We start from the raw sequence: 13968 nt of genomic DNA on the forward strand, positions 1-13968 counted from the left end.
ATAAACCTTATCACATGGCAGGGGAGAGGCAATGTGGGAGGAAAAAAATCAGACTTGGGTTTGAACCTTGGCTCTGCCTTTTCCTACCCATGTCACCTGGAGCAGATCTTTTAGTCTCTGCGGTCAGATGGGCATGAGTTAACTGAGTGTGGGAATCCTGGCTATGGGCTGAGGTTTAAAGACAATGTATACAAAGCTCCTGGTACCATGCCTGTTACCTAGGCGCTCAGTAGACAGTTGCTGTTGCTGCTGCAGTCTTGTTGTTGGTAGAAGGGTCATTAGCCAGAAGTAGCCTACATCTGAGGTTAAGGTGCAGAAAATGGTGGACAGGGATCTTTAGCAGAGAGGTTGAGACCTTGTGGTCCAGCAGGAAGGCAGGCTTTGTGACCCGGGTGGAGGAAGGTTGGTGCTGATTGAGGCAGCAGTTGAAAGATGAGGTCTACCGCCCCCCACTGCCTTCCCTCTCTCCGGATGACGTGATGCAGTGGGAACACTTAGCGACTGGCAGTGCTGAGAGTTGGCCTCTTGAGGTTTTGCAGGGCAAGGACAACCCTCAGGCTTTGTCTGTGCCATGGGGCTTCCTTCTGGCTCACTGGGGACCATAGATTCTTTGACTTGGTTTGATTGTCACGTTGTACCTGCTTTGTTTACCATCACTGACTGTGTTCACTCTCTTCCAGGGGCTCCACGGGCCTTACCCCTTCGGCCAGTCTTAAACGGGCATCGGCAAGAAGAAAAATTAACAAAAGACAGAAGGCCTGACTTTGGGGTGGGGGGGAGGGCAGGGGGTTCCTCTGGATTGCAGACCACACCGCATGGACCCCTGGCTCTGACCCCCCCCCTCCCCCATCCTGGAAGAAGAGGAAGAAGCAGAACTAGTTTTGAGTAAACTCAGTATGCATGTGTGAATGCTGAATCGCGGAATGGTGTTGAGGCTACTAAGAAGAAACCCATGCAGCCGCCTTGGGTTTGTTTATTAGGCGTCAGTCTAACAAGTCATTAGGTCACTCGGGAAGGAAAAAAAAGTTTCACATGGGGGAAAAAAAGCCATCTTTTTAAACAAAAATTATTTTGCCTACAGACAGGTTGTAGTTTTGAGCACATGTTAATTTTTCCCCCCTTTCCTCACTTTTTTTTTTCTTTAGGTAAGGGATAACGTACCCTTTCTAGAATAGCTGCTTGCTCTGGAAGCGATTCAGGTTACAAGCTGGAGTGGCATGTTTGGGGACTCTGCGGGTCCGTGCCGCAGGAGGACATCTCCTGCGCCACCCGACTCCAGCAGTCTCTGACCCCGTTTGTTTTTAATGGCATCGGCCAATGAGTTATCATCCTTTTCCTCTTCTTTTCTCTTTAATCTTCTGTTGATTTACACCTTTGACATTTGTATCCGTCAACCCCTGTGGCTTGTTACCATCAGAACCTCTCTGAAGACCAAACTTCCCTGTGTGGCCAACAGAGGAAGCCTTGAAGACAGATCTCGGGCAACATGGGAGTTTCTAAGGCCGAGAGGTGTCCTTCTGCACACACTTATAACAACTCAAATTGCTTTTCTTCCATGTTTCTCTTGGCAGAGAGAGATGCCATCACGCTTACTACTCTTTTGGATTCTTCATACACAGCGGCTCCCCATTCACTCTGGGAACAGTGCCTCTGTGCTGCGTACATGTGTGTGCCACGTGCACACACACACGGGTGTTGATGCAGCTCACCAGCAAAGTGTGCAGCAGGCAGGTGGAAAGGTGTCCAGGCTTCTCTGTTGTGACACAACTCCCTTCCTTGTGTTTCCCTCCCATTGTCCTTTGTGGTATTTTCACAGCCTGTTAGTGGAGGCTGAGCTGTTAAGGTATGGAAATATAGCCCCAAGCAGGGAGTTGGCCATGGGGAGGGGCCACAGTTACTGACTGTGATTTTGGAGACCACAGTTCGATGAAACGAGAGCACCCCCACCCTGAGCAGGATGCTTGGCTAGTGGGAGGTGGTGGGCGAGGGGCAGCCCAGCCAGAGCAGAGGCTACTTGGCTGGCTGCCCACTTGGGCAGGTGGCCCCACTGGAATCCTATGGATTCCAAGCAGGTTGAGCTGTGGACCTCTCCATGGGAAGCTTGAACCAGGCTAGAACAGCTGTCTGCCAAAGATACAAGAATATGCAAAGTCCCTCTTCTCTTTCCTTCTCACCCCCCCTCCTTCCCTTGAGTCTTGGCTGGTTTGATAGCCGCGGATGTGGATCTAGGGTGCGGTTGCAGGGTTACCTGCCTATTAACCGCATCCCCACCCACCTCTGGGGTGTGAGACAAGCTGGGAGACCAGGTGATGAGCGGCTGCAGGGGGTCATAGAGCCTGGGTGTGGGTGAGGGTCTGCCTGCCCGTCTGTCTCTTTCTGGGTGTCCAAGCTCCAGAAATGTGTGCTCTTTGTTCCTCCTTGTCCTCTTCTGAGACTATTGTTTTCTAAAGCTTGATTGTGGGAGAAAAGCTTGTATGAAATTCCTCCTTCACCTCCCCACCTCCCCAAAAATAAAAGGCGGGAAACCCTTTGGTCTACTGGAGAAGCTCTGGGGGAGGATGGAGCCAACCTGCTGAGAAGGTCTGGCAGCTGGGTCTGGGGCTAGCCTAAGGCTCACACAGGAGCGGCCGTTTGCAGTGCTTTCGAGTGCCCCAGTCCTGAGCAGAGCAGAGGGGCGTCCCTGGTGGGTGCCCAGGCCGTCACTGGCCCAAGCCAGGGGCTCACCATGACTTTTTGTCTGAGGGCCCTGTTGGGCCCAGCTTGCCACTACTGTTGGTGCCAACCTCCTGGGACCCTGCCACCCTGGAGCCCACACATGCCCAGCCCTCCAAATAGCACATCTCCAGCTGCCGCTGGCAGGATCGTGGGAGGCTTTACATGGCCTGGTTTCCTGGCCTCCTCATCTGCCGCACACCTGGTGTCCCTTCCCCATTTCCCAGGAGGGGGGGCTTTCATAGGTCACCGTTAGTGGGTCTGGTCCTGCCAGAGGCATCCTGCTCTTCCCCTCGGCTTGTAGGCAAGGTGACTGTCCCAAGCACATTGACTCACCTCCCAAGAGCAAACCATTTCTGTGTGCATCACTGGAGAGGCAAGCTCCTTGCAGAGAGCCAGAGCAAGCACAAGCCGTGCGGTAGGAGTTGGGATTCCATGGCTCCCCCAGGACCAGGGGGGCACCAGTCCCATTCATTCTGTCTCCTCTCACTGGTTTGAGTTCTGAGCAGTGCCTAGAGCCCCTCTCCTCCCCTGCCTAGTGTGGTGGTAGAAGTGACCCTTTCAGCCCCAGAAGGCAGGCTGCCTCTAGGCAGGACCACCAGTATCCGGCACCCATGAGAGGAGGCAGACGGCACCCTTAGGGGCCTGAGCCCAGCGAGGGAGGCAGAGGGGCTCAGGCCTGGGAAGAACCTAGCGTGTGCATGGAGTGAGGTGTGTGTGGATGTGTGTACGCGTGCATGCCTTTTTTTTTTTTCCTTTTTGTCATGGAGGCAGTTGAATTCGGGGTATTTTTCTACAAGAAACAGCCTTCTCTCCCCCAGTAAGGATTGGCTGTAACCTTAAGCTCATCATAGAACCTCACCAAGACAGCTCGTGTGGCTTGGGGGTGGCCAAGATGGGATCCCCAAATTCAGTCGGAGCCCCAGCAGGAGAGGATGGTGGGGTTGCTAGGGCTCAGAAATGCAAGCTGATTCCCCCACCCCACCCTGCCTTGCCTTTCCTTCATTTCCTTGAGTGAATGCTGGAGCAGCTGTGGCTGCCCCCTCCACCTGGACAGTGGTGTGTAGCAAGCAAGCTGGGTGGGTGTTTGTGGTGGGACCTCATGGTGCCTGGGAGGAGATGAAGATGGGGAGGTTTTTCCTTACTGTATAAATGAATATTTGTATGATTAAATTAACACACACACACACACACACACACCAAAAAAAAAACCTATTTTCATGTGTGTCAGTGAGTTTTATTGTGCCATCAAGCACCCTGTGTATCTGCTTGCCCCCACAGTGACTCTGTGATGTGCACTTTTTGGTTCCTGGGTCTTCCTTTTGCAAATGGGAAAACTGAGACTCTGGGTTTGATTATGTTTGGGAAATTCGCCCTGGGGTTATCATTAGATCTGCCCTTCCTGGCTTCAGTGACCAAAAAGGGGAGGAAATAATTTCCAAGGGCCTTAAGGTCCCCCCGGGTACTGTGCATCTCTCTAGCACTTCGCCATGCCCAGCACGTAAGCGGTAGCAGCCAAGTTAGTGCCCATCAGCCAGCAGGCCTTTCAGGTATGTAGCCCAGGTAGAGGAATAGCACAGGGGGAATGCAGAGCATCACGGGCATCTTTCCTCCTGGGAAAAAAGACAACGCTGAGTGGGGGAGTCCCCCTTCTTAGTCCCGGCTGGGCCTCTGGCATCCTAGATACAGACGGAAGAGGGAATGTGTCTTCCCTTACATGTTTCCCATGGCGGTTGGGTACAGTTCTTCAGTGCTCTAGGCACTGCTTCTGGCCACAAAAACTTACGTAAGTTTTTGTGGACTGGCCTGGCAACCTAAGAAGTAGGGACCACGTTCTAGGCAGTTGGAAAACCAGCTTGGAACCTTGCCCCTGTACTTAATGTGAGATAGGCCTATGGCCTTGGCCAGCAGATGGGGAGCCAGGTTATTACATGGTGGTCAGATAGCATGAAAAGCACTTAATTGGCATGACAGCAAATGGTGGGTTCACTGGATCCATCTCTTCATGTCTGTAGCACATTTAAGAGCTCAGAACTCAAGTTTGTTTAGTCACATAATCACTCCTGTGTTGAAGAGAAAGTGAGATCAGAGAGAAAGGGAGTTGCTACAGGCTCAGACCCATGGCCTCGGCTCCCAGATGCTGGCATTAAATTCACTTAATTGCAGACCCCCCCCATTGGGCCTTCACCCCTGCTGGCAAGGCTGTGTGTTCTAAAGGATGGTGAGGCCGTCTCCCCGTAGGCAGCTTAGTGAGGGAACCGGTGGCCACAGATTGATGACAGAAATGGAGGCACCACAGAGCTGGCCTCCACTCCACGGGCCTAAATGCAGGACTCCAGTTCCTCTGGTTAGCCTGGTCGCAGAGCCCGCACCCAGTGTGGGAGACTGGCCCAGAGACCCCTGTGGGGAGTGCCCTCACCCAGCCCCCACCCAGTGCCGTGACAGCACACCAGCATCCTGCTTCCTTCCAGGTGCCCCGGGCTGTTTGTTCTCTGCAGGAGAGGGGCCCCCACCCTGTCACCTGGGTCTTCTGGCAGCTCAGACCCACTCCTGGGCCTTCCTCAACACCCCTACCTACCGCTGGACACTTATTTGCTTGGCAGAATCTGTTTGTCTTTGGGGCTGTAACCTGTCAAGAAGTCACTAGGCCCTGGGAGAGGGGAGCAGGTTGGATGGTAGCTCCTGGCTCAGGCCATTCCCACGCGGGCTAGGTGACAGGGAGGGGGCTCTCTTGCCCAGGGTAGGGGTGGAGGTGCGGGGGGAGCCAGTTGCAGTGGTCCAGGCCCAGCCCTCCTGGCAGAACAAACAGGTCCTCAAGCCACTTCCCTGCCCCAGCTCAGGTTGTACCTGGGTACCTCCCACCCCATTCTCGAGAAGGCCCCTCCCTCACCTGCTGGCTGTGACCCGGCCACTTTCCCAGACACCACCTGGTGTCCAGCCCTGTGGCAGCCAAGAGAATGGGCCCAGAGGGCGCTCCTGGGAGTGCAGTAGGGAGCAGGCAAGACTGCTGTGTGAAGAGTGTGTTTGAGTTTGGGGGTCAGGGTGTCCAGAGAATGGATTCTGACAGGTTAGCATGACTGATGGGTCTCAGATGCCCTTCTCCAGAAGATGGATATGGCCATGTGTAAAAGCCAGGACTTCGATGGAGCTCTCAGGTTTGGGGGGTGGGGTGGTGAATATCCTTTTTGGCCCTTAGTCTGAGATGCTGTGATGTGGGGCAGTGCTTCTCAAACTTGAACGTATTAAGATGCAACTTCTGATTCAGTAAATCTTGGGGAAGAGGGCAAGACTCTGCATGTCTAACAAGCTCCCAGGTGAGCACATGCTGTTGGTCCCGAGACTGCATGTTGCATGGGGAGAGTAGAGGATGCCTGAAGGGATTGCCAGCACCCCCACCTTCTGGGTCTGTGAGACCGAGCCAGGTCTAGCCAGGGCTACGTTGGCCAGGCCTACTGGAATTTGAGGGAATTGAACAGTCATACTCAGTATCCCGAACAGTGATCTTCAAAATGTGGGCCATGGTTCCCAGCATTTCCCAGGGATTATCCAAGGCTGTGATTTCTGGCTTACACATTACTTCTACCATACTGCGTTTGTGTCACAAACAAATGTTGGCGTGTCCACTCTTAATTGTGGTTATATTGGTTGACTGCTATTGACCAATTCCTATTAAACTACTTACATGAATTACTTCACTTACTCCTCACAACCATGAGGCAACCCAGAGCAGGCAGGTCTGATGCTCAGTTGGTGAACAAGTTACTCTTAAGTCTCACGACTCCTGAGAACAGAAGTGCAGGTACTGAGGAGCATGCAGTGAGCAGCCCCCACTTAGTCCAGGGGTATTTGGGGGGAAGGGGCACGAGCTCAACCTGAAGGAGGGATGGGAAGGTAGGAGAGAGGGTGATGTGCTGAGACCCTGAAAGGAGGGCCTCTCCCAGGACTGTTGCTTCCTGTGGCCGATTGTATCTGGAGGGGGAAGAAGGAGAATGGCCTTCCCGGTGACTGTTCGGGAGCGCTCTACTGCCCTTGCCCCTTTGCAGGTCATATGATCACCCTTTTATTGACCATTACTTCTGTGCCAGGCACCATTCTAGGTCCTGGAGTAGGGCCGTGGCCAAAAGAGACGAAGTCTCTATCCTTGTAGAGCTGACACTCTAGTCAGGGTGGACAGACAACACAGATGTGATATGTCAGGAGGTGGCAGGTGCTGTGGGGAGAGAGAAAGCAAAGAAGGACAGGGAGTGCCGGTGAGGGAGAGAGGATTGCTAGAGAAGGCCAGAGAAGCCTTCACTAACATGCACGAAGAACACCTTGTGGATATGTGGAGTAAGAAGGTTACAGGCAGCGAGAACAGCAAATGCAAAGGCCCTGAGGTGGGAATTTGGCTGTTGCAGAGTGAGCAAGAGGAGTAGGAGGAAATGAGGTCAGGGCATCTGGATGGCTCAGTCAGTTTAGCGTCTGACTCTTGGTTTCATCATCATCTCCCGGTCATGAGACCTCTCTCTCTAAATCTTTAAAAATGGGGTCAGAGAGTTGAGGGGGTTCAAGTCAGATGGGGCCTTGAGGTTGGCGTTGGGTTTCACTTTGGGCGAGACAGAAGCCATTGGAGGCTGTGAGCACAGGGAGGGACACATCTGACATCCTTTAAAGGAGACAACACTGTAAGGTTACAAGGGCAGAAGTAGAACCGGCGTTGACTGGGAGCTGTCAGTGGGGTGGGGAGCAGTGATTAGATCTTCAGAACACTTGGGAAGTGAAGTATTTGCCCATGGGTAAGACGCAGAGTGCCAGGGGAGGGACGGGGTGCAAGATGGAGGAGTCGCTGTTCCCTGAGACAGGGAGGGCTGCCTGAGGAGCAGTTCGTGGGGTAGAATCCGGGGTCGGGTCCAGACCTGTGCAGTGTGAGATGCCCGTTTGCATCCGTGGGAGGCGTGGGGCAGCCAGGTGGATAGGCAAGTCTGCTGCGCTGGGGAGATGGGGGGTGGGAGACGGTGGGGGTTGTCGCCATTAGGTGGAGATTAGAGCTTCAGGACTAGAGCTCTCCATCCCAGGAGCGCCCCCAGGTTTGACCTCATCTGTCAGCACACTCCCTCAAAGCATGCTCGTTGCCCTAGCGCCCTTGTGATGAACTTCTCTGACCCAGAAGACAGACCCTCTCAGCTGGGTACAGAGGGCATGAGGGGCTCCCTGCAGTCCAGGCCAGGGGCGGCCTCACCCAGGAGCCAGGTGGCAGGGACATGGGGGAGTGAAGCCAGGATGCCGGGAGTTTGTAACTTCATTCCTGTGGTCCTGTCCTCTCAAGGACGGTCTAGGGCTCTGGAGCCAAGTTCTAGGAGTTCCTCCTGCTGGGCTGTGGGAAAGGGAAGTCTGAGAGAAGATGGGGGGCTGTGTCTGAGTGGGGGGCCCCCCCCCAGCCCTGGTCAAGAACCGGGACCCCTGAGACCCCTGACAAGCTGGGCTGTCACTGCTTTGGGCTTCTCAGCAGCTGAGGCCCCCCAGACAGTTCGAGGGCCGTGGGACAGCAAGGGCCAGGGAGGGATTGCAGCTGAGCTGTGAGGAATGCCTTCTCGCGGGGGACATGTGGAGAGCAGGACCCGTCCCTTGGGGCGGGGGGCGGGGGGGGGGGGAGGCCACCTCAGAGCTGGTGCAGGGTGGGCCCAAAGCCGGCAGAGGGCGTCCTGTGGCCCAGGCCTTGTCCGGAAAGGATGGACCCTGCCCTGGCCCAGCTCCCCACTCCTCCAGGGCGCGTTGCCCCTGCCCTCCACTCCAGGTAGGTGAGCTTCCGTTCCTGAATCAAGGCTCGGCTGTGTTTCCATGTGTGACTGGTCAGGTTATGCACTCAGAAGCTCACTGTCCTGACAGCTCCAGAGGCATCATGAGAATTGAAACCCATCATAAAAGTTTAGCACATGGTAAGTGTCCAACATGAGGTGAGCCGTTGTTATATTTTCATGACCTGAGGAGAGGGCCCTGGGACACTGGGCATTTGGGAGGCAGAGTCCAAAAGAATCCCTTATCTCAAGCAAATCCTTGTGACTGTTTCTTGGGTTGGGGTGGGAGCTGGGTTGCAGGAAAGGACCATTCTGGAAGGGAGTCTAGGAGATCCTAATTCCCTCTAAGAAGAGGCTCAAAAGGGAAGAGCCGTGTGGGCAGCTGCAGGCAGTGGGCTCCCAATACACGTTTGTTGAGTGGAGAAATGAACAAATGTGTAGGAGAGGCCACCCTGTGGGGGACTGGCCTGCTTTCTGGAGGTGCACACTGCCCAGCCCAGCCGAGCCCCCGGACGGCGGCGGGGCTCCTGGAGGGCGAGGGTGTCACAGGTGTGCATGAGGTTGAGAATGACAGCCTGAAACTTCTGCTTGGGAACTGGTTTGGCCACGGTGGTTTACCACTTCCGAGGGTGGAGCAGTGGGACCGACACATTTGCTTCCAGCTGCCCTCCAGGGCCCATATCAGCACCAGGGCCAGGGCCGGAGGCCAGGCCACAGGTGGGCGCAACAGCGGCATTTGCACCCGTTCCTCATGGCATTTGCTGGTGCCAGAGAGTGTAGAAATCCTCCGCACATCTCCAGCTCCCGCTCGTCTTAATGCCTCCTTCGCTGGCCTCTCTCCTCCCACACCTCCTGGCTTCCTGATAACTGAGCACCCTTTCGCCAGAAGCCATGGGGGCGAAGGCTTGTGGGTGGGGGCAGCTGTTACCCAGACAGGTCAGAAGGGCAGTCTGTGTGTGTGTGTTGTGCCCCTCCCAGCCCTCCCCCCCCCGCCCCTCAATGTGTGTCATCCAGGGCTGATGAAGACACCCGTCCCTGTGGGGAGATCGGACCTAGGAGATGGGAAAAGTGAGCACCAGGGGCCCACTGGAGAGGCTAAGGCCTGTGAGTGGGGCCCACGGTAAATATGCCATGCAGGAGGGTCTGGGGCAGCCAGGCCTCTCTCCAGCAGCCTTGGGTTGCGGACAGTGACCATTCCAGAGCATCCCCAAATACGAGAGCAGGAAGAGCCTGAGAGCCCAGTCGGAGAGGGCACTGCCTTCCCCAGAGTCCCACTGCCAGTGTGGCCACTCCCAGCCCAGGCTCTCTCCAGGACACCTGAGCCAGCAGGGAGAGCCAAGGTCCCCCAGGGGAGAGAAAGAATCAGTGGCTGGGAAACAGGAACCGACTCCAGCTGCCTCGGATCCTCAAGCCGGGCAGCCAGGCGTCCGGTGGGGTCCAATCAGAGTGGCAGTGGTTGGGCCCGAGGGACAGCAGCCTTGGCTCTCAGGACTCATTTGCATGAAGTGAGGAGGAATTTGCATCTTTGAGAAGTTACAGCTATGGGAAGGGAAGGGGGGCTGGGAGCCCTTGGCCCGGACTTCAGTCACCCGCCTCCCCCCGCACAAGGTGGGTATGGGGGAGCAGGCCCTGTGCCAGCCAGGCCCCACCTTACCTGGGGTGAGGAGCACAGCTGCGTCCCAGTCCCACAGGCTCAGCGTTGGGGTCCGAGGAACAGAGGCCTCCACACCTGCGTGCTCAGGAACACGCTCACAAGCACGTAATCCAGTGCGCGGCTGTGCTCCCCTCACACAGGAACGCACGCTCACACCACACACGGGCACCCACATAGCGACACAGGAGCCCACTCGTTCCGTCAGCCCATAGCCAGACGTACCACCATGCCCTCGGGGTCACATAACGCCACACCACCACGTGCCCACAGGAACTTCGCACCCTATGCACTTGTTCATACTTCATAATAATAGCTGGTGTTTTTCACTAGTTTTTATTTTAATTTTTCTATTCCAGCCTCACTGCTATCCTGTTACTGTTCTATACTTTACATACGTAAAGAACACAAAACTTACGGGTGCAGCTTGGTGAACTCTTTCCTACCAACACCCTGCGTCACCATCACCCAGGTCAAGGTCTGGAACATGTCCAGGGCCCCAGCAGGCTCCCCCATGTGCCTTCCCAATCGACGGTCCGCACAGGAAGAGCCAGGATTCTGATAGGGTCAGCACCATTATTATTCCCATTTAAGAGGCGAGAGACTGAGGCTCAGACCCACAGTCACACACTAAGAAGCGGCCAGACTGGAGGCTGACTCCGGACGGCCACACTGCATCAGTACCCAATAACACGCCCGCGCACACCCGCACAGTCGCAGAGAGCCCTGATCTCAAAAGAGGTGGAAGGGCCTATTTTGTTTTTTCCATGAGGAAAGCAGCCGAGACAATTTAAGCTTTGTTTTCAATCGGCCCTTAAAAGGGCGCGTCTTGGCTCACACAGGACCGGCTAGCTCTGTGCTGTGCCGTGTGCTCAGAGGCTGCAGCCCCTGGGGGGCCCCACTGGGCCCGTGGGGGCACGTGGGAGGACGCTTCTGCACTAGAAGGAGCCATCCAAGCGTTTTCACCGTGCCCTCCGTCTGTGGAAGCACTGCTGGTGAGGCTGGACTTTCCTCCTTGTATTCACTCTGTTAATACAGCACTATCAAGCACTTCCCTGCCTTGGGCCCAGCCCCGTCCTCCGTGCTGAGGATGCAGCAGTGAGACAGACCGAAAGTACCTGGCATCATGGGGCTGAACAGTGTGAAATAGGTTGTGTGTTAGATGATGAGAAAGGGTATGGAGACACAGAAGGGGGTAAGTGAAGGGGGGAAGGTGAAATGCTTTAAATAGGAGGTCAGGGAGGTCCCCACCAAGAGGGTGATGTTTGAAGAAAGATGTGAAGCAGCCGAGGGAGTGATCATTGTGATGTCTGGGAAAAGAGCCTTCCAGAAAAGGAGAACAGCCAAAAGGGGGGAAAAGACACAGGTGCCTGTTGGATTTTAGAGGCCAGTGGTGGATTTTGTGAAACGAGATTCTGACATTTTGCCTTGCCCCAACCTTTAGGCCTGTGGGACTGATGGAACCAGTCCCCTGTCTCTGGGCTCTGTCTCTTCACCCACATGATATGAGATCATGAGCTGCCGTGTCCACCTGAGCACTCTGTCCTCGAGGGCCTGCCCTAAACAGCAGAGGAGTGTCTGTGGTCACCCCCAGGTCTGGTCACAGCAATGCCTCTGGCCTGGCTGCCCTCAATCCTGAGCTGGCCACAGCCTCAGTTCCATGGCACTGACCCTTCTAGATGCAGTGGGCAGGGCTGCCATAAAGGAGACCCTGGTATAGTTCCTGGATATTAAAGCACTTTTCATATATTGGCTCTGTGTGTTTGGGAGAATGGGGTGGTATTACCGAAGATTTGTATGTGACTTGGATGTCATACACTTATCTGCACAGGTGTTGTTGAGGGGAACAGTGTATGAGAACTGACATTAGGGTCCCTTCGGACTCCAGCCTCCCTGGACACTCCCAGGCATGGCTCATCTCTAGCGGACCTCTCTCCTGGGTACCGCCTGATCACCGCCTCCCAGGATTGGCTCCACATCTAGGCCCTTTTCCCCTTCCCTTCACTTCCCCTTTTGCTTCTCAAAGACCTACTTAAGGAAAATGGTCACCCAAGACCATCTAGACAAAGGAGTTGGCAAAGAAGGAGATATTGACAGACACTCTCAAGTGATTTAGGAATTGCATTCTGCTGCAAGTAACAGTCCTGAAAGACAGTGGCTTCAACAAGATAGGGGTTTATTTTCTCTCATTAAATGTAAAGTCCAAAGGCAATTACAGGGCTGGCTTCCATCCTCAAGGCTTCTTCATGGTCACAATGTAGCCACCAGCTCCAGCCATCACATCCCAGTTCCAGGCAGAAAGAAGGAAAGACTGAATCAGTCGCCTTTCTAAGGAACTGTCCTGGAATCCCTACCTAACAACTTCATGTATATCCCATTAGCCAGAACTCGGTTGACTATTCTTTCTGTCTGCAAGGAATGCGGGCAGTATTCTAGCCAGGAAAATTGGAATTCCATTAGTAAGAAAGAAGGAGAGAGTGGATATTAGGGAGGCAACTAGCACTGTCTTCCCTATGTTGCCCTGTACTTCCATCTCTGTGCCTTAATAACGCCATGGTGTTCCCTCCACCTGTGGGGCCCCATCTTCTCACCCCAACCCTTCTATTCTCTGGTAAGGAGCCCACAGCACATTTTCTGAATCTGTTAGGGTTGCCAGTAACAGAACCACACCCCCAGGGTTACTTGAGTGAAAGGTGGGGGGAGAGTGGAATTACCTGTAAGAACACAGAACACCAGCCTATGCTGTCCATCAGAGAGGAAGTGCAGGGCCTCCCCACAACGCTGCTCAACAGGGACCAGAACTGGAGACAGCAGTGGACAAGCCAGATCCAGCCCTTGCCTCCAGGAGCTGACATTCTGATGGGGAGAGATAGCATCACACAGACCAAAGCCTAAAGAAGGTCTTTTCAGGCTCTTCTAAGTACCAAGAAGATAAACCAGGGAAAGGTAGTAGATAGTGATTAACCAGGTGATCAAGGAGCACCAGGCACATGGTTGGTACTCAGTAAGTGTGTGTGATAAATGTGGGTAGCCCTCAGGAGAGTGGCCCAGAATCCAAAGCCTGTAGACCCTTGAGAGGCAGGTAATAGAACACAGCTCCAGATGGAAGGGCCCAGGGCAGGTGTCAGGTGCTAGGACCCTCAGTCCAGGGGCTGGCCCAAGCCTGGAGAAGGGACAAAAAGAATCACAGGGGGTAGTAGAGGCTGTTCAATAGTTGAGGCTGTTCAGAGGAGTGGCTGGGTCTAGACAGCAAATGCGGAAGGCCCAAGACTGGTCCGAGTGGGTCTCCTAAGCGGTCCTCTCTAGTGAGTTGGGTCCCGTGTGTGTAGTTGAGTGGTGGACACCTGACAAAAGAGACACGGCCTCCCTCCCCTCAAATCCTCACATCCCCTCCTGGCCTCTCCCTGGGCTTGGAAGGGAACCAGCCCTACCCCCAAACTAGCCATATGAGAGAAGTAACTTTCACCACCAAGGGCAGAGCTCCTAAGCTCCAAGCACACTTCTCCATGGAGAAAGCTGCCTTGGGGTCCTAGGGAAGGAGTAAGAATGGGCTAATGCCCCCCAATTGTCTCTTTCTGCAAGTCCTGCTGCGGGAGACCTTGTCTCTCACCGTGATGTCTCTGAGGCCCTTTAGGAGGACCAAAGAAACTCCTCATGGGGAAGCTAAGGACCAATACTGCTTATGGGTCCATGCTGTTATTCATGCATTTTCTCATACAGGGGCTTCCTGGAGCCTCCCATGGACCCTCTGTAGAGAATGCTATCTGCCCCTCACCTGACACATGAGAACACTAAGGCTCAGAGACAAGAGTTCACAAATACTATCTCAGT

The 13968-nt window shown here is 54.5% G+C and overlaps 1 protein-coding gene across 3 annotated transcripts in view; it reads left to right on the forward strand.

Annotated features, from left to right (window-relative positions):
• Positions 1-3927, forward strand: part of ILRUN (inflammation and lipid regulator with UBA-like and NBR1-like domains) — a 92502-nt gene extending 88575 nt beyond the window's left edge. For all 3 annotated transcript variants that reach the window (XR_012375933.1, XM_025862292.2, XM_025862290.2), the window contains one exon: positions 681-3927. Coding sequence is in view for 2 of the 3 variants with exons in the window: in XM_025862292.2 (XP_025718077.1) it covers positions 681-716 (36 nt within the window). In the remaining variant the exon portion in view is untranslated. The remainder of the gene's footprint in view (positions 1-680) is intronic.
• Positions 3928-13968: the final 10041 nt, after the last annotated feature.

The sequence above is a fragment of the Callorhinus ursinus genome, unplaced genomic scaffold (assembly GCF_003265705.2).
Source record: "Callorhinus ursinus isolate GAN/ISIS: 27379988/994484 unplaced genomic scaffold, GSC_fseal_2.0 scaffold59, whole genome shotgun sequence".
Lineage (NCBI taxonomy): Eukaryota > Metazoa > Chordata > Mammalia > Carnivora > Otariidae > Callorhinus > Callorhinus ursinus.